At 51.9% G+C, this 26859-nt stretch overlaps 7 protein-coding genes across 7 annotated transcripts; 2 read left to right on the forward strand and 5 right to left on the reverse strand.

The window, feature by feature from the left end:
• Positions 1–45: 45 nt before the first annotated feature.
• ASPACDRAFT_47751 (uncharacterized protein) lies at positions 46–432 on the forward strand (the record flags this gene model as incomplete). The annotated part of the gene is made up of 1 exon (XM_020202005.1): positions 46–432. The coding sequence occupies one exon, from the start codon at positions 46–48 to the stop codon at positions 430–432; it is 387 nt and encodes a 128-aa protein (XP_020051737.1).
• Positions 433–2573: 2141 nt separating this feature from the next.
• Positions 2574–3619, reverse strand: ASPACDRAFT_81877 (uncharacterized protein). The gene has a single exon (XM_020205974.1). It carries the CDS (start codon positions 3574–3576, stop codon positions 2986–2988), a length of 591 nt encoding a protein of 196 aa, XP_020051738.1. The 5' UTR covers positions 3577–3619; the 3' UTR covers positions 2574–2985.
• A 5493-nt stretch (positions 3620–9112) lies between these two features.
• On the reverse strand, positions 9113–10975 carry ASPACDRAFT_55098 (putative C2H2 finger domain protein; the record flags this gene model as incomplete). The annotated part of the gene is made up of 3 exons (XM_020202960.1): positions 9113–9743; positions 9796–10065; positions 10116–10975. 3 exons carry the CDS (start codon positions 10973–10975, stop codon positions 9113–9115), a joined length of 1761 nt encoding a protein of 586 aa, XP_020051739.1.
• A 5753-nt stretch (positions 10976–16728) lies between these two features.
• On the reverse strand, positions 16729–17697 carry ASPACDRAFT_7958 (palmitoyl-protein thioesterase family protein; the record flags this gene model as incomplete). The annotated part of the gene is made up of 2 exons (XM_020205440.1): positions 16729–17073; positions 17188–17697. Coding segments are annotated over 2 exons (855 nt in total), but the record flags the coding sequence as incomplete, so codon positions are not given.
• A 416-nt stretch (positions 17698–18113) lies between these two features.
• On the reverse strand, positions 18114–22216 carry ASPACDRAFT_126730 (uncharacterized protein). Its single transcript, XM_020196969.1, has 2 exons — positions 21552–22216; positions 18114–21463 (listed from the first exon to the last, which is right to left on the reverse strand). The coding sequence occupies exons 1-2, from the start codon at positions 21764–21766 to the stop codon at positions 18301–18303; spliced, it is 3378 nt and encodes a 1125-aa protein (XP_020051741.1). The 5' UTR covers positions 21767–22216; the 3' UTR covers positions 18114–18300.
• A 905-nt stretch (positions 22217–23121) lies between these two features.
• Positions 23122–23622, reverse strand: ASPACDRAFT_64319 (uncharacterized protein; the record flags this gene model as incomplete). The annotated part of the gene is made up of 1 exon (XM_020203991.1): positions 23122–23622. One exon carries the CDS (start codon positions 23620–23622, stop codon positions 23122–23124), a length of 501 nt encoding a protein of 166 aa, XP_020051742.1.
• Positions 23623–25425: 1803 nt separating this feature from the next.
• Positions 25426–26254, forward strand: ASPACDRAFT_126732 (uncharacterized protein). Its single transcript, XM_020196970.1, has one exon. The coding sequence runs from the start codon at positions 25792–25794 to the stop codon at positions 26134–26136; it is 345 nt and encodes a 114-aa protein (XP_020051743.1). The 5' UTR covers positions 25426–25791; the 3' UTR covers positions 26137–26254.
• The last annotated feature ends 605 nt before the right edge of the window (positions 26255–26859 follow it).

Genomic DNA, 26859 nt, shown 5'->3' on the forward strand with positions numbered 1-26859 from the left:
ACCTCATCCAGCCCAACCACTACACCACAAGTATTGATAAGAATAATGGCAACCCTCAACCCCTCCCAAACCCACCCCCAAAACCTCACCACCACCTCTCCGGCCAGCTCCGTCCCGCAACCCCCCAACCCCCTCAACCTAGCCGCCGCGGCCGCCATGGCCGTCACCAGCACCAGCGCCAGCACCACCAGCACCAACCCCTCTCAACATCCCACCGAACCGCATCAAACCCACTACCACCACCACCACCACCACCAACAACACCACCTAGACCCCTCAACCCACACCGACAACTACCCGCACCAGATCACCGGCTCCGGCGGCCCCACCGCTACCGCCCCGTTCCTGCGCGACTTCAGCCTCGTCGCGGAGGCAGCCAAGCGGGCGCAGATGTCCGTCATGGTGCGCGATCTGGAGAGTGTGACGCTATAGAAATGGCCGTCAGAATGACGTGCATAAATCTGGGTTCTGCAAATACACGCTAGAACTGATCCTTTATTCATTTCCGTTCAAAACTGGTTAGATCTTGGTGCAAGGATGAAGTGTGAGGCGCGAGATGAAGGGACAATGATCGGAACGATCAAGCGACAAATCGGTGGTCACTTTTAGAGTCAAGGGCTGGACTTTTTCGACTCGTGGGGGAAAAGCGCCCTAGATATGCGAGTCAGAAAGAGGGGTGGAGATGGGGGGGTCATCGATGGATGCGATGCGATGCGATGCAATATACTTCCAACAGAATCACGATACAAGCCTAAGCCCAAGCCCAAGCCCCGGGCCAGGGCCAAGGGACGCAACCCACCACAAACACAAACCAAAACCAAACCCAGTCATAAACATACCCAACAAAAATCAACACCTACGACCAACCGGACAAATGAGCAGCTACATACATATATCCTTCACCTCAGACCCTGACCTACTCCCTGACCTACTCCCTGACCAACCCACTTTCCAAACCAAACCCCTCATGCACCATACACTGCACTAGTCAACTAATATCCCCTCTCTCAACACCTTTCTGCTTAACAATCTGGCTTACATTGGCTCCTATGTTCCGGCAACATTTTTTTCTGTTGGTCTTCAATTCTCAAATAATAATGGCGCACACGTGTGGGATGGTGGATAGCGGAGCTTGGAAACATCGGATATGAGTACGAGTACGGGTATGAGTATTTCTTGGGCGTTTGACTTTCAATTCTTCTTTCGGGTTCCAGGTCTGGTGACTTGGTTTTAATGCGGTAGCTGAGCGGTAGCGGTAGTATAGATGATACACGAGAATCTGAGTTGTTTCTTACTCTTACTCATACTTAAGTATGGTACGGTAGTGTAGTTTACGTTTAGTCCTCGGGGACTGAGAGTCTTGTATACCCCGTTAAGAATAGTATGGGGAATAGTACGGGAAATAGTATGAAGAGAAGGTACCAGGTAAAGCAAGCACAGTATTTAGAATCAACCTAGGTCAACCGTTGCGTCTGGATTACAATGCGGTGGGTCAAGTAGCACCACACCGCTGAACAGGAGTCTGGAGTACAGTCCGTCCACATATCGAAATCCAGGTACTTGAGAGTGGGGAGTGTCGCAGGGTATACTATATCCGCGACAGCCAGATCTCACCTCCGTACCCTAGACTACCTCCAATACTCAAGACAAACCCCCGAAGAGGGTTGCTATCCAGTCCAGTCTGGACTGATTCGCGATCCACAGGCGCATGTATGTACAGTACATATGTGTGTGGGTGGGAACAACGGTACTTCCATGCATCAGGTCAGTCAATATATTAGTCGGGTCTTCAATACAGCCAGACCGTCGCCAGCAGGAGCCAGCAGGACCAGTGGATGGAGGGGGTCGATGCTGTGCTTGATGTACATGTCCTGTACATGTACATGTAAAGTACACACGTGTACCTAGACAGACTTACAGACCTGGGTGGGTTTGGGATTTGGATGTTCAGTCCAGGTGTGCAGTTGGTGTCCTGGGCCTGGCTATATGTCCTTTTGTTTTGATGGAGGGTGCGGTAGTGGAGTACTGTACTGTACATAACCCCAGGCTGTGATCGGGTGGATTGGACGGTTTAGGCCGGGTTGGGTTGATGGTTTTTTACCATGAATCCTGCCCTCATCAGATAAAATCATGCTATCGTACCTAGTAACGATACAGTGCTCAACCTAAGCGATTCATTGTGAAGTATGTGAACGAAGTTCTCGAATCTATCTAACAAACAAGCACAACCCCCGAAACAGGGCCAGGCCGTGCAGACTAAAAGGAGCACAGCGGGAAGGGGGTATGTCATACACACAACGCATCATGCAAAGCTATGTAAGATGTAAGGGTCGGTGGTATGGCCGAATATGATGGTATGTATGTACATGAAAAAAACCATATGGTGGATATTGCCTGTTGCCCCACACCACCAAAAAAAGCGTACTCGTACAACTCAAAGCAAACAAGTGTATGAACAGACATGTATGCGTTGTCTGGTTTTTCTGGGGGCATGTTTGTCCCTGAGAATTGAAGTGATGGCAAGCACTCATGTGATAGGTGGTCAAGAAAAGAAAAGAAACGAAAAAAAGAAAAAAAAAGCACGGACCGAGAAATGAAACACCAAACACCGAGCTAATGCAGATGACAAGATCCCCAAGATCAAAGGAGAGAATTGAAATAAATCGGATCGAAAAAGGGGTGGGGGAATATCGAAGAATAGAAAAGGAATGACTTTTAGACCAGATATTATGGTATAAAAATGGTATAAGGATCGACTAACGGCCGCCTTTGGCTCGCTGAACTCCGAGAGAAATATGCATTTTTCGAGTTTCGTATGTGTGTGTGTAGGTATGTGTGTTTGTGTCTGTGCGTGTTCTGGGTCGATTTAGAATTGAGGTGGTGGTATGAACAGGCATCACGTGGAATGAGGATGGATTCGGATTGACAAGGTCATCTGATGCGAAGTATATGGTGGTGTGATGACGGCGCAGCATTTGGAGAATTTTAGATCTGCGTCGAGGCTCCGATCAAATTCGGCTGCGAGATGCTCCCGACCTGCCCCGGTCTGAACTTCTTCTTGCGCGAGAAGCTGATGCTCAGTCGACGACTGAGTCGGCGGACCGGCGGGGTCCAGGCTTCAGTCGAGAGAATCGACATGGGGCGAGATTTCGGGGGCTGCGGATGCGCCGGAACCGCGTAGTAGTCCATTGTCGGGCTGGCGATTGAGGTGCTGGACATCACCGCGTCCTCGTCAATCCCAAAGAAGGATTGGCGTCGTCGACTGAGGACCTTCTCGCTGGTGCTCTGGAGGGACATGTCTTCCACAATATCGTCGAGGGCGTGGGAGAAGCGACGCAGGAGCTTGGGCTTCTCGCAGATCGACGGGGCACGCTGCTCCAGGCCGTACATCTGCAGCGGGGTCGACTCGGGGATATCTTCCCTCACGGGGGTGGAATAGTAGCGGGGGATCTTGTAGTGTTCCGGTCGACGACGAGGAGCGGGCGGAAACCAGACATGGTGATGCGGAGATTGTTGGGAGACGGGGCTTCCGGAGTAAGAGGAACGAGATGAATCGGTGGAGGCGGAGGTCAACATCCTTCTATTTCTGGCAGTGGGTGTGTATGGATGTTTGTGTTAGGTATGGTGGGTGGGTGGGTGGGTGGGTGAGTGGGTGAAGAGGAAGAAAAGAAACGAAAGGAAGATATTGATTGTTGTTAGGGGAAGGAAGAAAAGAAAGTTGTAACACGGATATGACGAGGGAGGCTGAAGAACGATAGTAGACTAGAGACGATAGACTGGGGAGGAGGAGTAGGAGCAGCAGCAGGGGGGTTGGTGGTTAATTGACAAAGTGGACGGAGTAGGTAGTAGGGGTAGCAACGAGAACGAGAGGATGAGACCAACTCTCAAACGAGTCAGATGGTTCGTTCTGTACTCGGTGTCGGGGGACTATAATTATAGCAGTTTACGGTAGCAAAGAAAGGACGAGAAAGAAACTAAAAGGAGAAAAGTGGGGGCATCCGGAGGATTCACGGCTTCACTGGCCCAAGACGGATGGAGATGGATCCAGTTATTCGCAGTGAACTGCCAGTGGTAATTCGGTGTAATTGATCGGTACCAACTACGCGAGTTGCCAGTGATGGGCCTGGTGGGCAGGAGGGAAGACTCGATGGGATATGCTTAGGAAGCGGACTGAATGAAGAGAATTATCAATCAGATCACCTATCAAGATCTGTCTAGTACATGTATATGTATTGTGTACACCATACTACATACTACTAGGCACTCTAGCCGCCTGACTGCGCCGTTTGCCGTGGGTAGGAAGCAAGCCGATTGGGGTGAGCCAACCGCCTTGACTGGCTCAATGACGCGGCAATTGGTCGCCATGTCAAACACGGTTTTCTATGGTTAGCTACTCTGGCTGAAACATGCATGGACAACATCGTTTGATCCGCTTGTCGACACGCACTCAGGTGATGAATAGATCTCAGGAGATTTCATGGATGTGTGGAAGTGTTGGAAGTGATGAAATTGGAGGTGTGTGTGACATCAAAGTGGAGGAAGACAAACAGAGCAAACTAATTATCTGGCATTCATTGCATACTCGGACTAACTGCGAACTGCCTTACCCTAACTACCCTGAACTAGTACTGTACCACATTACCACCACATCACTCTTCCTTATCCCTCGGCCCGATCATACTGATTCCTTACCAGTGTGACCGACCTGGCGATGCTGCGCTCAAGCGAAGGAAATCATCAAGAGTCAAAACTGGGGCGGGCCCCGGGACTAGCGAGTAGTGTAGAGCCAGCCACATTGCCCGCTGGGATGCAAGGTGAAACATGATTTGACTCGCTAGTGTCAAATCGGTTAAAGCGCAATGATCTCATCGGCCGCAGGGGCAGGCCCGCCGGGGCGGGGAGAGGGGGGGGGGGGCATGTGCAATGCATTGCACTAACATTGGTCTGTTTTTTTCCCTTTCTCCGTACTGCCAGTTGCCGTACTGCCAGTCTGCCACTGCTGCAATATTCGGGAGTCATGTATGGTACGGGCACCCTTTTCCAGCTGGATGAAATGGCGTGCTTAAGAGGATCTTGGGACTTGAGTGTACGGTACCCGAGCACAGTATTGAATCAATTTGCTCAGCCAACCTTGACTATAAAACTGATTCCCCGGTCAACCTGCGGTTCGCCGATCACGGCAGCTTATTATTGACATGATCCTACTGTTGACTAACCTATGTGCGGCTCAATGAGCTCCCTCCTTTGTTCCACGGGGCAGTGTTGTGGTGTGTTTATTCTCCTCCTACACAACGAGAAAAACAAAGTAGCGAAAAATTTTTTCAACAATCCACTCCCTCATTCACCGTCTCTTCGTATCCAAACTTCGGATCACTCACCGGTAGTTCCCACCAGCAAAATCTACTAAATCGAAACACAATGGCCATGCCCGACAGCTCGGGCGTTCATCGAGGGCCGGGAATGTCCTATGTAGAAGCTCAGACCTGAGCTTGAATTTTTCTTCTTTTTCCGCGTTCTTCCTTGGCTGCATCGGATTTAGGCAGAAGCATATACCACTGGACAAGGGACGGAAAGGTCATCGTCCAATTCACGCAGACAAGACAAATACAGAAAACAAACAAACAAATAAGTAGCCGCCGCCGCTCCACAATTGTCAATCTAGTAAAGTCTCCACCGTACAAAGAGTCAAGCACTTTGATCAATCCTATTCCTACCGTATCTTGCACCCTTCTTCCGACGTCCGGAGGAAAAAGTATGGGTCAATGGACGAATGACGCGTTACCGATTTGCATGTCATATTGTCAATCCGTGCCGACTGACATACACTACGGTTGTCGTCTCCGTTTGTGGTGGCAAGCTCTGGGATCTTGGATGGTTGTATAATTGGTGGACGCCGATGAAAGCCCTAATGTGGCACACGGCGTCCCATGGCTATGGTTGATGGACGAGGCGTCTTCCCGAACGTCTGGAACTCAGCCACGACCGTTGCTGTCGCGTTCAGTTCATCATCACAGATATTCATGGCAGTTCTAGAAACACTGCGGCGGGAAATCCTATCAATTGATGGTCATCATAGCCGACAAACCTACGGTAGCTCTCATGTCAGATACATGGAGACACACGATTGAGTAGATCTTCGCCACTAGACCGGAAGCCAGGCTCACCAAAACACACGGTTTGAACGCAGACATCTTCGTCGGCCGGTGCTATATTTGGATCTGTGGACCAACGGATAGCGTCAACGTAAGCACAGCCCTAGAATCGACTCCCCTACAGTAGTGTGGCCACCACGTCAACACGATGATGATCCGTACATTTCAGCGTCGTCGCAATGTATCAGCGAACTGTACAGATGAGTAGTACTCGCACTTGAGGCTGCATCAGCCGGACCCCACTGTCGTCGATCATCTGGAGCGCAAAGACGCGCGCGCGCGCGTGCAGGCCGTCAGTCTGTCACGCACAGTCCATGAGGCATTGAGTCTAGTCCGAACTTCATAAGAAGCGGTCGGTCGGTCGGAGTTGATGCGCTGGGCGGGCCTGTGCGAGACATCTGCTGAGGGCTGACAGCGTGAACATGCAGCGAGCATTGGCCGTATAGGATCGGCTGTTTTGACCGTTCGAAAGATCAACAACTGACTGCCAGTGGCTTGACAATGTGCGAATGGATGGACAGCTTGCCCGTTGTACTACTAGTCATCCAACAACCCCCAAACCTCATTTGAAAAGACCCCCGAAATGGAACCACTACCCACCCCTTATTGAGACGAAAATTGACCTTCCATATGATATCGGAAAACCATCAAAACCCTCTCTGCCCCTAAAGTTCAATAGTAAAGCACCACAGCCAAGCCAAGCGCAAAAGGATCTAAGACAAGCCCCCTCCCGAGTCTCCGAGTGCCCCCCACCGTCGGCGCCCGCGCCCGCGCCCAGAGGCGCACACTGCCTGTCGTCTAACCCTTCACTTAGTTCACTATAAACCACTGAAACCCTTCTCAGGAGACATTGTAAGAAACACCAGATCTGAGACAGGGGGAGGCTATACCTTCATGGCCAAAGCAATCAATCGCATTCAGTCGAGTACGGTACAGTACAGTGTGCACCTTTGCAGAAGGCATACATCGCTAATCAATCACTTATCGCTATCGATAACATGCAGTCTTAAGGTAGTGTGCATCAGCTAGATTGCAGTGCAGCCAGCATTCCTTCTAGAAGGAACCCCGTGTGCATTCCACGCCAGCGGCCAGCCGGATGGTCGGCTACCTGCCAGGTACCTAGGTGACTTGGGTGTTGGTGGCGTTTTTCCCCCATCTCCAGTCTGCCCGATACCGCCGGCACAACTACACTACACTACACTGCACTAGTCAATAAACCCCATAACAAGGAAAAATATCCCAAATTTTCCTTATTCACCATGAAAACACAATATCTGCCTCTTTCTCAGGGATAGTAAGAGCTAAGGTACAGTACTCATGAGGTAATCAAAACTGATTCCTCAGCTCTAAGAAATCAATAATAGGGGTTCACCACCGCCCCAAAGAGAAAAAGGGCGGCGGGCCCTGCCCCTATTACGGAGCAAGCAAGTAAGTAAGCAACCAACACTTCAGCATGTCATCAGCAGCAGCAGCAGCAGCAGCAGCAGCAGCAGCAGCATCTCTCCACCTTTCTTCCTTCATTCATCTTCTTCCATGGTTATAACCGATCCATGGCCTGATAAACCCCAGTAGATCCTGGACGCTTTCTCAAACCTCTACCATCAGACTACTGAGTCCCAATAGTAACTTACCTCCCCAAGTCACGCATACATACATACATACTGTCCTGTAGACACCTAGGTGGTCCACCGGTAGGGTCAAGTGCCACCGAGAAAACCAGACGGACCCTGAACAGGGGTAGTCATCCAACAAATTTCTACAGACAGTCAGACACCAGAAGACCCTGAAGCTAGCTAGCAGCTACGGTACCTAACTTATCCAGTAGCTAAGCCCGCTAAGGCTAAGGCTTGAAGCCCCTGCTCCCCTTCCTTCCCTTCGGCTTGGCGAATGCCCCGTAGACTAACGTTACCGCTCAGAGCTGTTTAATCAAACAGGGTCCCCGCCCTTCAAATTTGGCTTCGTCGGGGGTCCCTCGGGGGGGCCAGGATTCCACAGATGCACTACTTCGTAGACTAACGCAGGAACTATCGGCGGACTACGGACTAGTTCTACTGAAGCCTGAAGGATGGATCTTGCCACGACCGGCTACACAAGAGGGCGGCGCCTCGCCCGCCTCGGGAGGGTCGGAGATTAGGTGGGGGTCTGCATTGCTCTAGTTCAGTTTGCTATGACTACATTCGGAAGAAGGTCTGTTCCTTGGGAATGGGATTACCTCATAGGGGAGGGGACGGAAATCGGATTTCTCGTAGCCAGGGATATTATAAGATCAGGTCTAAGTCAAGAGGAGGTTAAGTAATCAGATAAATACTTTTCTTCAATCCATAGTTGGCTAAATGAATAATCAACAAAAACAATCGAGGGTTCCCAAGGTATCAAAGTCATCAATCATGAAGAAAACAGCAGACCTCACAAAAAATATGGACAAGAAATCCATAACCACCAAAATGCTGATACATGATCAAGGCGTCCTGTTCATGCCGTCCTGACACCTGTACATGAAAAATAGAAAAAAAAATATGCAAGAAACGAAGAAATGTGCCCCAAGTCCACCCTTTCTAGGTATAAATCCCATGTCCCATCCATCCCATATACACGACTGGAAAAGAAAAAAAAACCCCGAATGTTGATATCGTCTTCCTGTTTGCCCGTTTTTGTTTGCCCAATCCTTGTCCGTTGTCCTGTTCTTCCTTGACAAGAAAAGAAAGCCCGAAATGAAAGAATGCAAGTCGAAAAAGACCACCCAGCACCGTGAAATACACCAAAGAGAAAAGAAGAATGGGTAAAACAAGGGTTTGTTTTACATGAAAGCACAAAGAGGATTGTGCGTCCAGAAGAGAAGAAAGTGATCCAAAAGTTGACCACAGGCGGCTTGCTAGGATTCATCACTGCTTGGAGCGGCGATGCTAGAAAGACGCATGCAACAAACCGACAAAGCCATCTGTTAAGGTTTCATTGAACCTTTATGCGGCAAGTCCGTTGAACTGGGCAGCAGCCTGGCTGGCTTCAATGCTGCGGAAGTTCAATCCCAGAGTGATCAGTTCCTGAAGGCTCGCATTAACCTTCTCGTGCATAGCAGAGTCCTGAGGCGTGATGTTGCTGATCTCCTCAAGCAGCCGGGAGCGGCAGTTGTAGTAGTTCCTCTCCGCATTCTGAAGGCGCTGGTTGTGGTGAGCAGAGGTCTGCTGAGCAGCCTTCAAGGGGTTGGTCTGAGACTGGGTGGAGCGAGTGCGCTTCATGGTTGGGGCGGCAGTGACGCCGGTCACCCGACGCTTACGTCCAGTTTCCTTCTTCTTGTTGCTGGGTCCAGTGGTAGGAGAGGCGTCGGGGGAGCTGTGCCTCTCCGAGGTGTTGTAGTCGTGAACCCGTCTCATGTGGTCAAAGAGGTTCCATCTGCGGGGGAATCCATAACCCGGAACGGAGCGGTCGCATCCGTCGAAGAGACATAGGTGAGGGTTGTCACCGTGGCCGTGGAATCCGTGGGCTTCGCGCTCGTGGCGGAACAGGCAAGCATTGGACGAGAACTGCAGCTGGGCATCCATGCACGCAGGCATCTTGCAGCGGTAGGGCTTGAGGTGGGAATCCAAGTATTTGCTAATTCTAGGTCAATATCCTTCCTGCCACCAACAAGGACGGCGATACTCACTGGTAAGCACACTTCTGGGTAGTGGGAGGGTGGTTGCAAGGCTTGTCGGACTTGGCATACGGGCAGTAGTACTTTCCATCACTGAAGGTAGGCAGGGAGTAGTAAGGGTGGTCCCGTGGGTTGCGCAGCTCGGCGCTTTCCTTGGATTTCTGTCGAAGAGTGTCCTTGACGGGCAACGGGGGGAAGAAGTCTGGATCCTGTTTCACCTGGGGTTGAGACGGTGAGGTCTGAATAGTCGGTCTACGAGCACTCTTGGTCGGTCTAATGGTTCTGTTGCATGTCAGTACACCCTTCAATATGTAAGCTCAAAGGGGACTAACCGGTTGGGGTCCTGTTCACTCAGAGGCGGCGTGAGGGGGAACAGAGGGTCTCCGAGGTTGATTCCATGGCTTCCAACGGGCGTGGCAGTGATATCCTTGAGCATGGCATCTTCGTGGGTCATGAAAGTGGGGTATCCAGTGTGGCAAGAGGTAACAGAAACATCATTGCTTGCTTCAGTGAGAGGGGGAGAAACGGGGACGGGCTGGAACATAGTGGTATATTGGTCCATGGGGGATCCTTGGTAGTTCCGGGAGTCTGCGACAATGGAGTTCCATGCGTCGTTGGCAGCCAGGTGGCTGTCATCGGTGTGAGAGCTTTGGCCGACGGAAAGAGCATCGTCGGTTGAGCAGGACTGGGCACCATTTGATCCACAAACATCATTTTCAAAAGCAGAGAAGTCAACCAGGGATGAGTAGTGGTTGAACTCTTGTGCGTGGGTGAAGTCCATGTCATTCTGTTCGGACATATCCTGGATGCTTGAGAAATCGGACCCGGCGTGATGATACATTACATCATTGGGGCCAACAGTGGTTGGCAGAAGCTGTTGGGAGAATGAATACGACAACATCTGGACTTCGGGAGAATCAGGCTTGGACATGGCACCGTTGTCAAGTGCATCCACGTCGCTCAGAGCCCAACCCTTGAAGTCACTGGGAGTTCCATGGCTGTGGTGGGTACTTGAACACAAAGAGAAATTGTCCTGGCTCGAAAGTTCATCATCCTGGATTCCTCTGGAGGCCATGTTGGAGAGTCCTGGGATCATTTGTGATTGCCTTGACTGGGAAATGTGGTCCATGTGGTGCATAGATGACTGGGACAAAGACATATTTTGGGGTTCAGACTTGATCTGAGGGGTCATTGTATGTTCCAGACTGGCTGGAAGGTTGGGGCAAGCACTAGAAAGCAACTTTGAGTCAGTACACCAACGTCGCTTGATACGAGAAGCAACAAAAGCAAAAATTCAATCGTGCATTGGGAATCCATAATGGACCAGGGCCTATGATCATGTTAGATTGAAGACTCGTAGATGTTAGGTGAAGATCTACCAACCAGGTGGGTGAGAGAAAGAATGAGATCCAGGTACTGAATGGGTCCATCTTGCGGTTGGAAGTCGGTTTGAAACGAGGCTGATGGTCAAAGGGGAGGTGAGTTGACCAGGTCGCGATATCCAATATGATTGGCCTAAGTGAAGTGATCGAAAGGTGAACGATGGGGCCATGAGTGCAAGGGTCGATGATCCATATGAGTCCGATTACTACAAGGGTAGTAACAAACGGTACGGGACGAATTGAAATCGAGGGTGAAGGTGATACGGTCCAATATTTGTTGTCTTATTGTCAATCCAGGTCAAAGCGTCAGTCCTGAGGCCATGCTATACATTGTGAATCCAAGTCGCGGCAATTCTCAATCCAGGAGAAGGTGGAATCCAAGTCTGGTACGGGTTCATGAAGCATCAAAAAATTCCAAGACGGTCAAATCCAAGGGCAGCATCCAACTTCCACACAGGCTTAGTGTGAAGAGATCCAGGGGTTCCAGGCAGAAGCAGAAAAGTGGTCCAGAAGTGTCGAGAAGAGTGTGCAACATTAAACAACACTCAAGAGTGTCCAGTCACACAGCGGCCGCTGTGTGACGCATGCTTATTCAAGCCACGGCAAGTGGATGAAGTTCGTCTTGTGACGAAACAGGCCAGATGGGTTTAAAAGTCCAGGAAGTCCAGTGGGCGATATGCGACGGGGCGAAAGTAGACGAGACGGAGATCCAGAACGGGTCGAGAGGCAACAAGCGCATGGGGGAAAGAAAGCAAACAAGAAACAAAGAACGAGGGATCTACCTGTTATTCGTCGTGCTCAGACACAAGCCTGGGAGAGGAGCAAAGAAAGCAAACAAAGCAAGCAGGTCCGATCCAGGATATGGACTGGGTTCCAGAAAGATAGATCAGGCTGGTATCAAGGCCAAGGAACTGATTCTGCGTTTTTTTCCTTCAAGATCCACGGACTGGAACTTGTCTGACAAGAGAAAAGAGGCCTGGGAAATCGAGTAAGATGTGGAAGAGAGTAAGCTAGCTGATTTGACTGTGACAAATCGAGCACAAGAGTGATGAAGTGGGGTGGTATCTTGAGAGTAGAAGTGGAAGAAGAATTGGGTATCGCTGATGTTTGGGTATCTAGAGTGGGAATCTGTTGGGTTTCTTCTTCGAGTCTGGTGTGAGATAAATAGGAAAGGTCGAGAAGGATTCCATCTGGAGGGGCATCGAGGGCCTTTAAGAACCGATGGGATCGCATCTTTTTTTTTCGCTCAGGAGACAGGGCGGGGGTCGTGTGTGTGAGAGGGGTGGGAAAAGGAGAAATTGCCGTCCAAGCGTGTGCCGGGCTTTGCATGCTCATGCAGCAGGCGGACTGCCTCATTCTTCCCAGAGTGGGAGAGCAACGGACGATGATTTGACCCTGCAAGACATGGCGGTGATTATGGTGCAGCGCCAGGTGGTGTTGTTCGCGCACTATCTACCAATGAATTAGTGGAGAAGCGGCTTGACGTGGCCGGGCGGGAGAAACGCGATGGATGAAAGTGGATGAGAGTGGATGAGAGTGGCCGAAGGTTGGATGGAAGTGGATGCGGATGAAGGGATAGTGGATGTATCATTTAGCACCGGCACCACCCGGGCAATTCCTTCCAAGGAGCGGTGAGGCGGCACAATGGGCGTGATTGGCACTTCGCCCCGTAGACTGAGCATGATGCAATGGCAGGCAATGGCAGGCAATGACCGTCGCGTGCAGAACTAACAAACTAACGCAGCGCCCCTGACCATCAATCAGAGGCAATCAGATGCAATCAAGAGCCATCAGGAGCCGGTCAGAAGCCATCAGAAACCCTCAAATTCAGCCCCCGCCTGCCCTCGTGAAAGTCACCAACTCTCGGCCTGCCATCGGCTGGTTGAGATAACAACACGTCAAGGCCCCTCCTCCTCTCGGGGAACAGGGTTCTGAACTCTCCTCCTGCATCGCATGCAAGCAACCAGCTCTGTCACAGAACTCTCGGACTCGCGGACAACTTCTCCCCCGTCACCCCTTCACTCCGTCCACCCCCACCTTCCCAAAAGTACCTACAGCTCCGACGATGAGGTGTTACGTTTCATCAGCATGAATAGGGACCTGCATGGATCTCGAGGATCTGATTTCGAGGAGAATAGGAGGCAGAAATCGTCGCATCTGGCACCACGGTCTCCAGACGCGCCGGGAGGTTGGGCAGCAATGTCATCATCTAATTACGGATAGTTTCGGGCAAGTGGGAACTAGACGGGATCTAGTGAAATGATGTTCATATTTTAATTGCTTGTCTTAGAATGGAATTAGATATTCAAGAAAAGAACCTGTTTCTGGAGTCCGCTGATTTCCGCTGATTACGAATACCGAGGGAGAACTCCGGATCATGGATTCCTATTTACGGAGCGCTTAGGATCTGTGTCTGAAAACAGGCAATGTCAGCAATGGCCAGCAAATAGAATGGCATGAAATGACAATGCAACCAGGCAGGCATGGATGTGTATCAGATAAAATTGAAAGATGGTATACGGTTTTCGTTCAGCGGTCCGAGACCTCAGGTGAACTATGCTTATTGGTAGGTTGTTCATCATCAAGGGCGCGAGGGCCCTCCAGCGAACATCCATGCGAGAGGGGAGAAAAGAAAAAAGAAACAAATGGTCTGCTTACCTTCAGCTGATCTGTGAGCATGGTTGCCGATTTAGGCGACGGAGAAAAAAGACAAGGACAGGAAAGCCTGTTTCAGCATCCGACCTGACAGTTTCGTGGACCTGTCAACATAAAGACAGGAGGTCCATCATCTTGTCATGTCGGATGCAGACAGCGCGACAGCGCGACATGCGCAGGTTGGCTGCTGAAACAACGCGAGGGTTGTCTGTTGTTTGAGAGGGAAAGGAAAAGAATTTTGGCGTGTGGGAAGCGGCTTATGAACCAAGCGAGTATCACGTGAATTTGCGAGGTTTGCACTGAATCGTGGGGAAGTGCCAAAGTGGTCGGTCACGGGTTAGTCAGATACTGAGTGGCTTTCCAGCTTCTATGGTTCGTTGTCCGGGCCGAGCCGGTTGGATCTTGTTTCCAAGTTGCGACTACGGCGGCAATACTAGTAATTTGAAGACCATTCCTCTTGAGGTAACGCTACATTTTAGCAGCTCGAGATTGGGATGCTCGCGACACTGCCTTCCATTCTTCAATTCTTGGTGTTGCTGTCAATCGCGCTTGCACTCGAAATGACTCCGGAGTAGGGCACGGTCTATTCCATCGGGCTCTAATCGGAGCAAGCCCCCCCATCGAGAGATTCAATTGAACTGTCCCCGTCCGTGGTGCAATACAATATATCCAGATGCTCAATGGCGTAGACACGGCGCATGTTCGTTGGCTCGATCTCACTACAGACGCAGCTGAAGCACAGCATCATCCGAAGACGTAACGATCTCTTGCATATGACCTGAGATATAAATATTGACGCTGTGTGTCCGCCTTGCCTTGCAGTGCAGTGCATAGTGGCCACGGAGTTGACTCATTACACTGTGCACAACCTGCCCCTTCAGGCATCACATGACGGCGGTGGCTCGGCCACCGTTCTAGCATCGAGACCGCAGCCTATTGACATCACTGCACCTTGTCAACACTAACCCATTAGCTGACCTGCAAGAAGTCCATCAACCATGAACTGGACCGGAGGACGTCTCCGACGTCATTCTGCTATTCACGCAAAGACCAGAAAGCAGAAGTTCAAGAAGCAGAGCACAAACAAAAACCCCATGGCTACGGGAGCTGCGCTTCTCGATCTACCAGCGGACTGTCCTCGGCAGTCGCCGGGGGAGGTGAGTATATCCCACCATCGGCACGAGGTCGTGCAGGACAGCTAGTAATGAAATTGCACAAGCGTAGCAGGGAAGTCTCTCCAACCCCCGTCGCTGAGAGTCGCCACAGACCCTTCAACGATAAGGAAGACTCACAGCCCCGCCAGCGTCTGGACCGCCTCCGACGCGAGCTCCTGAAAAAGCCCGATTGGGCCGCCGTTGCCGCAGCACGGCCAATCGAGATCGCATTCCCCACTCCAGAGTCACAGGCAAGGTTTGGGAAGCGGAGAAAGATAACGGAGAGTGACCGGATGAGATTGGGCACTCCCGGCTCGCGCTCAGCCCATGTTGTACGGCATAGGAAGTGCAAGGGTTCTCCCATGGAGGCGGTGGACTTCTCACAGATGAGTCTGAGAATAAACGGGAAGCGGGTAGTGAAGAGAACTACGGACTCCGTACCGGATCAACCAGTCAATGTCTCTTCTCAGTCGATGCTGCTGGACAGCGACCGATCAGTTTCTACTAGTCAATGCGTGCGGGCGCATTCACCTCGGAGTTTCGATGGCAGTGATGTCTTCCAAGACAGCTCGCTTTTGCTCGAAAGTATTAAGCCGTCGGTGGCTGCATATCCAACGTCCTCAGTCACTGACTATGAATCGTATGCTCCGGATCCAGAAAGCGTCATATCGAACAGTGGATTGAAGCGATACCTGGGACCACGTGAGGATTCTCAAAGTCTGCAACAATGTTCGCGTAGACCTACTAGTCCTAGCCTGCAACCCCAGAGAGCCACACGTGTTATATCAAAGAGTGTACTCGAGCAAGATCTACTTGAACAGAAGGACTTGCCCCGATTTTCGAGTCGAAATACGAGACCTGATCGGGAGTTACTGGTCCGGCGACGGTTTACAATCGATGATCAGATTGACGCTGAACGAGAGGGTAGATTAACACTGCCCTGGACTCACAGAGTTGGAAGCACGCCTCAGAATCAGTATAGCAAGGACGAATTGAACACCAGAGCCTGGTCACCGCTGTTGGTCGAGTCAGGTGGGCGGAGACTGGACCATCTGTCGGCTACGATTCCGCCTCTCCATGAACATGCCGGGCTCCCAGAACCACGTCTGCGACTGGAGAACGAAAGACACAGAACTGACACGACGAGTTTCAGATCACGAGCAAGACCTACCACAAGTTACAAAAATGCAAGGCAGGTTTCATCGCTGAAGGTATACGGGCAACCCGTGCCGCTCGATTGGGAATCTCATCGTCGACCGACACAAGCTCCAGCATGTGGTTCAATGGAGATGGCGAAAGACCTGTCGTCCTACAATCCACCCAGCGTGGACACTCCACAGAGATCTCCAACATCGGCAGCCGCTCTAAGCTCGGGCGAATTCAGATTCACCAATCCCAGAATAGAACCCAGATCTACCGTAGGCTACCGACAGTCTACCTTGCCCTGGAGAGCGACTGGCCCGTCCACTCGACACAGACAACCAGTCCATACGTCTGGCCTCGTGCTCTGACGGATGACGAAGGTCATCATTTGTTCGTTGCATCGTTAGCAGTCCGTAGTCAGTAAGCTGAAGGCAGTGTGGATATTCTAACCATAATAATCATGATCCTCAATCGTACTTCAAAATCACCACAACGTATATACCTACAGGCCAGCCCAGAGCATCGCAAATCTAAAACGCACCCTGCACAACCAACCCCGGCCTTCTCTCACTCCCATCAGCACCCCGACCTCCCTCGACCTCAACCTCAACCGGCCCCAAGAACTCCCTGACCACCTCCTCAAACACCTCCTCCCCAATCTCCATATGCCTCCCAGGCACAGTCCGAAACACCAACGCGTCCTTCTCATCCAACTCCCGCAACCCAATCCAATCCTCCTTGTAGATCTGCCTATCCCTCAACCCAATAACCACCCCATCAGCATCAACCTCGGCAAACCACGCCGACTCCTTCGGGTGCACCACCGTATCCTCCTCAAACATAAGCATAACAAACTTTTCTAGCGTGCTCAAATTCTCCTTATACGTCTCATTCTTGACCTCCCGCTCATTGTTCACATCCGCCAGAAAATTGCTGTGCTGGAGGTAGAGCTCCATCTCCGATTGTTGCTGTTGCCGAGCCCCAAATTGCGCATCCCCCTCACCATCCAACCCCTCATGACCCACCCCCACCCTAACCCCGACCCCAGAGTCCGAATCCTCCTCCTTCACCCCTCCCTGCGGCCGAAAATACTGCCCCGGCACGAAACCCCCCTGCACAACCCCACTCCACCGCCCAGCATGCAGCAACGCCTCCGCGCCCAAACACACCAGATCCCCCCACCGACACGCCTGAAACTTGGTGATCCCGTTATGCTGGCTCCCGAAGGTGATGAGGGTGCGGACGGGCGGGCTGTTGCAGCGCTCGACGTAGGCGCGCAGGAACTGGCCGCCCTGGGAGAAGCCGATGGCGTTGACGGCGGGGGCGGTCGACAGAATCGGGTCCGCGGCGAGCTGGGCGCAGACGTCGGCGATTTGGGTCGTTAGGTTCCCCAGGAAGGTGTTGCGGCGGTCGGTGGCGGCGTCGTCCCCTAGGTGGATGAGGTGCGTGTAAGTGCCTTCGTGGATTTGGTTGACGACGTCCGTCAGAGCGGTGAGGGAGGGGTTGGTGTAGGTGTCGCCGAGGCCGTGCCAGATTATGAGGGGGAGGGGGGTGAGGTCTTTTTGGGTGGGGGCGGTGGTCCTGGGTTGAGGCGTTGGGGAGGTGGAGGCTTGGGGGAGGAGAAGGGGGAGAAGAGGGAGGAGGGTTTGCAGGAGATGCATTTTTGTGCTTCTTCCTTCTGATATTCGAGGAGGGAGGGGAAGAGAACCAGATTGATTGATGAGGAGAGTGGAAGGAAGATATAGGGAAGGAAGGTAAGTTGTCGTGGTTGCAGGTCGAGGTTGAGGTTGCGACGCGCTTCGGTCGGGCTTCTGACGTAAGGCGGTGGCTGATCCCGCGGCGCTAATTTGGTTCCTGAGGTGAGAATCTGGGGAAAGTGGAGTCAATCCCTACTGTACTTTACGTCGTAGACTGACAGCATGTACAGTACTCATACAACTACTCTCTGTATGTCAAGAGGACAAAAGGTTACCCTTGCGATCCTGTGATAAGTTCCGCACACCTATACATTAAGTCTCTCTATCCAATGCACACGAATTAGTTCTTGTACTCAGTACAGCACGCCTCCCTCTATACATCAAATACAACATAGGAAAATATAGCAATGAAAGTAACAGGTAGGATGGTATATTCAAGCCCCGCAATCATGAGACAAACAAATAAAAAAGGTTGACATGAAGAATCTAATACGGGGGACGTCCAATTCCTCCGCTGATGCCCCGTCGACCAAGACCTCCACGAGCCCTTGCACCCCCTGGCCTCGTTTCAGCATGAGCGGGCGAAAGGAACCCCTCCAAAAGTTTGGTCACCTCGCGGCGCGGGTCGGAATTCGAAAGAGCGTCCCCGTCAGCAGCTTGTGCCGCCAGACCGGTGCTCGATCGACTCTTGTGCTTGCTGAGGGATTTGCCATGGTGAGGCAAGGCGGGCGTGACGATCTTCCCGTTCACAGCAGCTTGTCCACGCGGCCCGGGAGCAGTCGAGGGTCGGTCGGAAGCTAACGAACGTTGCGACTCGCTGGCGAGGTTTCCCGTGACGGTCAAAGAGGGCGGAATCGGAGGCACAGGAGGAATATCCTCGTGGGCCATATAGTACATCTGCGAGCCCGCAAAAGAAGACGTTGATGCTTTCGGAGTTACCGTGTCTCCGTCCTGGCCGTCGCGCGACTGATGGCGGATTGAGATGCCATCTGCGTCAAATTCCGACAAAGAATAGCCGCTGACCATGCTCTCACTGCTCGACGAGACAACGCTGCGGTTGGAGGCATCAAGTCGACCTCTGAGGGGGCTGAGGCGCCGGAGCTTCTCCTGATCATTGATCGAAAGCACGCGTCTCAAATCGTTGACATGCACCGGAGCCTCCCGGCTAGAACTGTGAGACCGGACCCGAGCAGATTCCGGAATGCTCATCCGACGAGAGTTGTGCAGATCAGCTGCAACTTGCTGGCCGGATTTGGGAGATGTGGTGGAGGGAGGGCTGCTCTCTGTCGGATTCACGTTGAAATGATTGCGAATCGCCAGCGTTCCGGCTCTTGATCCATTCATAGACATGAATTCTGCCTTCTCTCGCTCGGCAGCGGCCAGGCACAGTTCGCGAGTCCAAGCCGATAACATTTGCTCGCGAGCTGTGGAAGGAAGGAGCTGTCTCTGTGGAATGCCCTGGAGACCCGACCCTTGTCCCAGCACTGGCAAAGTCGGGGCACGCCCTGGAGACGAAGGAGGGCTGCTGGTTGCATTCTGCACAGAGAAATTGTACGAGTCCTCGATACAACGAACGAGCTCTTCCACCTCACCGAAGGGTGTAAGCTGGTTGCCGTCCCCTGCGTAATTGGCGGCATTGCTACTGCCTTGGAGGATAGTCTCCAGACTTGCTGGGGGTAGGCGAATGTGATCAAGCCAGAGACCAAGCTTCTGTCTCTTGACGACTTCGTTCTGTATATCCCTGCCCACTTTAGTGGTTTCCAAGTCGAACTTCTCCGACACCGCCCAAAGATATCCATACACCAGACTACCAATGTTCACCTTCGCAGTGACTGACTGCAGAGATTCGACAGTGCCCACATCTTCTTGGAGCTTCAAGGCCATAGAAAGCCCGAAGCGAATGGCATTCACTCCCAAGTGATTAACAAGGCTTGCCAGCAGAAGGTGCAACAGCCGCATCTCAGCAACCTGTGCAAAAGATTCAAACGCGATGTCATAAACGACCAAATGTAGCAGCCGGAGGAAATTGTGCTGGGCCACTAGAATAGACTTCTCCCTCTGATTCACACCCATAGAAGCGGTCCGTTTGCCGCTCTTCTCGATGTCAGACATCTCTCGTCTCAGATTGTGGGTTTTGCTGGACTTGTCGTTCACCAACAGATCTTGCTGATTGGTCTCCAGCCTGAGCCAGGTCAGGAATGCGTCTGTGTACGCATAACGAACCTCGTTCTGGGACTCATGTAACAGCCACTGCGTCCCCTCCCAGACATGAATGCCCACTTTGTTCCTCGTTTCGGCGCCAGCTGCGGCCGCAGCTTTCCGGGAATTCGCCACCAAAAAGATGTTCTTAATGGCCCGGAGAGCTGTGGTCTTAGCAAAACCAGATGCAAAGGCAACGGAGTTGCTGTCGCCCGAAACACTTGGCGCCTGAGAGCGCGCACCGGGAGAATCGGTCTGAAATGAGTTTGGTGGCTGGTCATGAGAGATCACAGATTTGACGCGAGTCAAGATGGCTCTGATCATGTCAACAACTTGATCGCCATAATATATGTGAGTGGCGAGGTCTCCGATGCACTTCTCAAGGAGAGAGAGCTGCTCCCTCCTTTTGCCGGACGGCTCCACCACCTTTTCCCCTTCGGGAGAAGATAGTAAGAACGACATATGCTGTAGAAGACCCAACAGGATATCAATAACACTCAAGCCAATCATGTTGACCGGGGATTTCAGCAGCCAGTCAATCATGAAGATGACAACAAAGGGTTCGTCCAAAGTCTCGTCGCTAAGTTTCATGTCCATCAAAATCTGCATCATAGTGACTGGGATGATGAACCGCACTTGAACAGGACACCACTTGGCTATGATTTCCACCAGCGAGGTAGCCCAGTTCTCCCTGGTGTCCAGTGAGAAGCTCGTGTTGCCAGTTGGGATCTTCCGAAGAATAAACTCCAGCGCAATTTGAGTAGTGACTCGAATCTGGCCGCGGCTGCTTCCAGTAACAACGATGCGCTCGAGACAGCGAAGGGCGAGAAGCCGAACATCCAACTCGGCCTTCTTGTCTGCGTCGGCCGCGGACTGCGATGCCAACACCGGATCACCGTTGGCTGTGTCGACTGTCTGCACGGTCGCGGTGCTGACGCGCCGTTTGTGAGCGAGCGAGGTGTCTGCCTTTTCCGACTGCTCAAGCAGATGTTCGAGCGAGGTCACTAAATCCTCATCTCCTTTGCACAAATTCTCAAGTATGATCGGCAATGTAATTCTCAGCGAGTCGCCGCCATCGGCCGCCAGGCCCGTCTCGGAGCCGACCACGCCCTTAATCGCGCGCAATCCCGCGTTCCTCCACCGTAAGGCCATGGGTAGGCTCGGGGCGAGGGCATTGGCCTGAGAGGATGGCTCGACCTCCGCAAAGCTCGCATATGTACGTACCACCTCGCGATACTGGGTTGCGAAATCGGGCTCCGCTGTCAGCGCTGCCACATCCTGATGGCTGCAGAAAGTTTCAAAGGTGGTGATGGAGTCCTCCACGATTGTGATATCGCGCGACCGGAGCACGGTTTCCAGGATCGTCAGGACGGATCGGGCGTAGATAGGGAGGTCGCGGGGGACTTTTTCGATAAGGGCCGTAAGGATCTGGAGCGTGACCTGTACATTGCTACACGAGATCAGTCTCTTCTTCAATATTGCTGCAGCAGACGTAACATCCACCAAGCACATCGTCAGTCATTGTCGCTCGAACTTACCCTGTCTTGCGACGCCAAACATCGCGAGCGGCCCGTTTCTCCAGGAAAGCGCCAACCTTGGTCAGCTTGCTGCGGCGAGTGCTGGCATAGTAGAGCAGATACGACAGTTCACTGGGATTGGGCTTGACCTCCTGCACCCCTTTCTGGTATTGGGGATAGCATTTCAGCACCAGGACCTGGTGTTTCGGCCGGCAGGACTGGCGGACGCCCTCCATAAGGGTGAATTCCGGCAACGGGTGCCCGAATCTCTCGGTATATGAGGAGTTCCAGGAAAGGAAGGGGACTGCGCAGAATCCGTCGCAGTATCAGGCGATAGACCACAGGGGAGTGAGGACTAGACAGACTAGCCAAGGTGTGTTTGTCTATGAATCGACCATCCAGGAGGTTTCGCGGAAATTGGGTTAGTAAGAGCCTTGATCGGGTAACGGTCAACGTGGACCTTAGAAGGGCTGAGAGAGAAAGATCACAAAAAGAAGAGGATTACAAGCGGGGTAACGTCAGCGAAATGAGTAAAGGCTAGAAGTACACAATGAACAGTGAGCAAGAGTGAGCAGCAGCGGAAACAAGGACCAGAGCTGAGTGGTTGGGCTGGCAGAAAAGCGAGGCAGAAGCGAGAGAATTCACCCCTCGGATGGACTGGGAGTGACGGCGATAAGTTCAAAGGTAGCAAAGGTAGAGAGTAAATTACTAGTTGACGCGGCGGGCGGCGGGCGGCGGAGTTGAATCCACTCCAGAGGTTCGGGAAAATCAGCCCCGTCCGCCGTGACTGTATGGAGTACTGTACAGTACATTAATTATGCATGCATTTGCCCATCTCACAGCAAGATACGTCCTAGACTGAGGTATTGTCATTTGAAACTAGTAGATTCAATTGACTGTTTACAATACTGCTAAGGTGTAAGTGCATGTCATCGCATCGACCCGAACAATTAATTGGTGATGCTGTTCTTTTCGTTTCTTTTCCCCTGCAACCCAACCCCACGCCAAACGTCATCGACTGCTTCCCAGGCACCGTTTCCCAGCCTCTGGTTCGAGCACGGGAAATAGAGACTTTGAACCAATTTCACATAGTGTCATACGTACATCCCTCGATATGAGAGTATTTTCCTTCTGATCTATCTTCTCACGCGAAGAACAGCCCAGCGACATCGGCTCGCATGGAATCGAGCACGGCATTTCCGGAGCAGATCTCGATTGTCCCAATTCTGAGACTTTCAACTCTGGTCGCCGAAATGTGGAGTGCCTTTCCTGACTGGCCACTTTCTTCTTGACAGATAGCACCCCGAAAATCAATCAGGCTCACGAGCCAGCCAGAAAACCGCCATGGCTGTGCGACCGACCGTCTTGTACTATATGTACCTCGGTCACACATGACACCCCAGCACCCATGGTTCGCGATTCACCGTTGTGTGAACATACTGAGTGAGCCCCTTGTATTCTTCCAGGTTTCTCTCAAGAGTGGTACCTATCCCACACGAATCACCAGTAATCTCCTGTTATTCCTCGATCCTCATGCAGATGACTTCAGGGTTCTAATTGTGTCCCTTCCCAAGTCCCGCACACAGAAACCTCAACTCCCCTTACCATCCTGTTGCTCTGACTGATCCTGCTGTTGCTCTTCGCCCTGAGGTTTGTCCCCTTCCACTACCTGCTCCTGCAGTCCATTGCTCGCCAACGCCTCGACAACATCCGGCCGGATCACATCCCGTCGGAAGTTCTCCTCCTGCAGCAGCCGCAGCGCCCGTAGCGTAGCCCCCGGGTGTGTCAGGAACTGCGCATATTCCGGTGTCTTCCAGTAGGAGTAGAGGTAGGCCAGGTAGGCGGCGAACGCAGCGGCGTCGGGGTCGCGAGGGGTCGTGGTGTCTTTGGTGTCGGTCGCGTCCGTCTCATCGGTGGACTGGCTGATCCCCAGGAGATTGGGATAGTTGACGGCCAGATGGGAGAGGTAGTAAGGATTGGCGAGAGAGGAGACGAATTCGAGCTCGAGAGTGAAGCGTGGGTTGGTGAGGGTTGGGGGAGGCGGTTGCTGCGGGTTGGCTGGGTCGGTGGGTGGTTGTTGTGGCTGGGCCATGGTTGTGCGTTGGAGAGATTGGGATGAGGCCCGCGTGTAGTGTGTAAGAGTAGAGAGATGTCACAGAGTTCAATGGTATTGATCAGAGAGCGTAAGCTGGTCGGATGGGTTGGGGGTGGAGGGGAGAAACTGTGCAATGCAAGCTTGATTCGGAGCTGGGGGGTGGCAGACGTTGGCGGCACGGGAAGGTAAAAAAGATGCCAAGCATCCATTGCTATACGCCAGACCCACTTTCCCCCACTCCAAACTGGACGAGCTGTCAATCTGATGTAGATTCAGGCACAGTCCAATCTACTCCAGGCGAAGTCGGGGTTTCCATCAATCTGGAGCATTGCTATGACTAGTCATTTCGGAAATCTCCGAAATGCAAAGGGTCGCTCCTGGAGATTTTATCTGATGCGAAAGATCCAGAGGCCCTGTCTGATACAGTCTGCCCTAACACGCGAGTATTAACTACAGGTGGGCAAGTACCCAGATCAAGCCCACAGCTATATCACCAGTGCTATAGAGATATATCAATCTAAGTCATTCTGGGTTGCTCTGCACTCCGACCCACACATGCCACACATGCCATATTCCAACTATTCATGAGCTCTTCGCCCCAGACCGTTGAAGCTCCACTAGATCTGAGTCACTATCATTACCTTCAGGCCTAGTTCATGACCGATACACGAATAAAGCTAAGGCCCTGCGGAAACAATGCTCAGACTGCACTGCTATCGATAGCAGACTGCACCAAGTCCCCGCCCGAGTCTTCGTGTTTATTCCCCCAACAGCCGTGATAAGAAGCTTGTCGCCCACAGCCACTTTGACTCGCTTGGCCGTCCTTGACAGTACTAGCAGACCGAGGGAGGGTTGGACGATCTTACACTGCCATGAGTGGCTAACCAGCATGGCTGAAGAGCCTGACTGGGCCCTCGAGCAAGGTGCCTGACAGAGGCCATTAGGCTCTGGATTCATTGAGAGCTGTCTTCGACGACCACAAAGTCGAGGTCTTCGTGAGCTTTCTTCAATGTGTGCACGTGAGGGCTATTGACGTAGACCAACTCACTACTGTACTCCACTCATATAACATGTCTACTCATGTCTACTAAGCCTCTGTGGCCGGCAAGTGACTATACCACCAGATGACAAACGGTTGTCCATCATTGATGCGACAGTCGACATCCCTGCTGTGCAAGCAGGTCACGATGAGTTGAGATGAAGTGAGTCTATCAATGCAGCAGCCAACTCACCCATAAAAAGAGTGATCAACCGCATTGACTTATTAGTCGGTACGTGATGTGTTGCTATCAGAATCCGGCATCCCTGGTTGCTAAGCCCGGCAAGACAAGCATCAGATTCCTCTTACATCATCGCTTCTGTCTGCACCCGGTAAGCAGATTGTACGGCTGACAAGAACATTAGCGGCCTCACCACCCAGCCAAAAAATGGTAATGTCTCATCATCTCATGGCGCTGAGCATGATTTGTGAGCCTCTCTTCTAAAGTGCACATCCCGGACTCTACATGGTGCTTCCAAGTTCCTCCATCCTGATTTTACGCCTAGACCGGAAATACCCAGCGACCTCAGTCCTCCTGCATTCCTGCAGTCGAGGCAGCGACCAAGCAGCCCATGCATGTAGATGACACCTGAGCGCAAAGAGCTTGCTTGGCAACCTCCTGAAAACATAGCCCTGTCATCTCAAGGCAAACACCATGTTGTTTTCCAATTCGACCGGCCGCTCATCTTCAGCCCATCCTGCTTGTTCATTCCACTCACTAATTCGAGGTCTACCTTGATGTACACCTTTGATGATCCGTAGGATCTCAGCAGGAATACAAATCTGAAACGGTTTGCCCAACAAGATGCATCAAACAGCCGTTGCTTCCGTGTAGCACGAGTAGGCAACCGACCGTTCCCGTGCCCTTATTTTATTCCAGCCTTATCCAAATTGAGGCAAGTGAGAAAAAGCAAAAAATGACATCAGGAAAAATCCCCCAAGAAGAAGACAGGGAAAAGCAAAGAGGAAGGCATGCAAGTAAGCAAAGACACATACGTTAACAGCCACTAAGAATAGTGGAGCTGAAAGGAAACCTGGGGGATCTGGGCGAGGTGAGTGAGACCCATGACGATATGGCCCCCCCCCCGGGTTTAGTTACTCAGTACCGGTAGTTATGTGACGATGTCATGTCCCTTGAGCTTGACAAGGGGAAAACGTCACCGGCACTGACAGCGAAGCATACCATCGGATGCGGACACATACTCACACAAGGTCTTTTTGATCTGGTCACAGTTGATCTGGGTGTCTCCCTCTCTGCAATCAAGGCTAAGACAAAGGGGAATGAAAGCCACCGTGTGGGTGGCTGCAGTCCCTTCCTTTCCTTCTTGATGTGCAGTGCACGCAGTATAAGGTACCTTACCTGCCAAGGATTCAAGTGGAAGGACAGGAACATTCCGTGGCATGTATGTATTGTGGGTGTGCGTGTGTGCCTGAACGCCCGGGGAGTTTTCTGCGCGGGAACACGCGTGTGATGAGCCGACCGACCCTGTTCCCGTCCGCGCGGTTCGTGCAGGGGGACGATCTGCTGGGTGACTTGGCAGACTCCAGAAAAAAACCCACCTTTGGGGAAAGGGAAATTACTAACTATGTATGTAAGGATGAGATGGGATGGAGGGGGATTTCGCCAAGGTGATTTATTGAAGGGCCGGCCCTGAAAAAGAGGTGCATTAGCTGATTGCCTATGATGCGAAGAGGCGAAGATGGAAGCGATGATGCGATGATGGAATATGGAATATACTTCGTACTCGGTCAGTATTGTTGGCATTATTGATTAGGAAAGTGGTGGGCAATAGCCAGCCAGGGGTAAGATCATCATCACCGTGTCTATCGCTCTGTCGATCCGGATTGATCGAGGGCAGACAGGCTGAAGGAAGGGCATAAAGAAGGGCCACATTCCAGAGGGGAAGTGTTGACGCAATGGCCAATGCTATAGTATTCATAAGCAGGAGTAAGTAAATAGTAAGTTAGTAGTACTGTAGTAGTCGTGAAGAGCGAAGCTCCCACTAGTTGCTGGCTTGCAGGATCCGATGTGGCTCAAATTGATCTGGGGTCACTAATCAACCCGTGGAGAGCGAGAACGTTCTCCTTCAGTAGGTAGTAAATTAGCGGTTAGCCCCTGAAAGGGTGTGGAAGGGGAGAGAGACATTATCAAGATCAATCCATAATGATAAGACAGTGAGACACAGACACTGCAT

This window comes from Aspergillus aculeatus (genome assembly GCF_001890905.1).
Source record: "Aspergillus aculeatus ATCC 16872 unplaced genomic scaffold ASPACscaffold_20, whole genome shotgun sequence".
NCBI lineage: Eukaryota > Fungi > Ascomycota > Eurotiomycetes > Eurotiales > Aspergillaceae > Aspergillus > Aspergillus aculeatus.

Coding starts and splice junctions, on each gene's coding strand:
- ASPACDRAFT_81877 (XM_020205974.1), bottom strand. CDS start 3,576: ATGTTGACCTCCGCCTCCACCGATTCATCTCGTTCCTCTTACTCCGGA.
- ASPACDRAFT_126730 (XM_020196969.1), bottom strand. CDS start 21,766: ATGGAGGGCGTCCGCCAGTCCTGCCGGCCGAAACACCAGGTCCTGGTG. Junction 21,464..21,551: donor GTTTGGCGTCGCAAGACAGG/GTAAGTTCGAGC, acceptor GATCTCGTGTAG/CAATGTACAGGTCACGCTCC.
- ASPACDRAFT_126732 (XM_020196970.1), top strand. CDS start 25,792: ATGTCCCTTGAGCTTGACAAGGGGAAAACGTCACCGGCACTGACAGCG.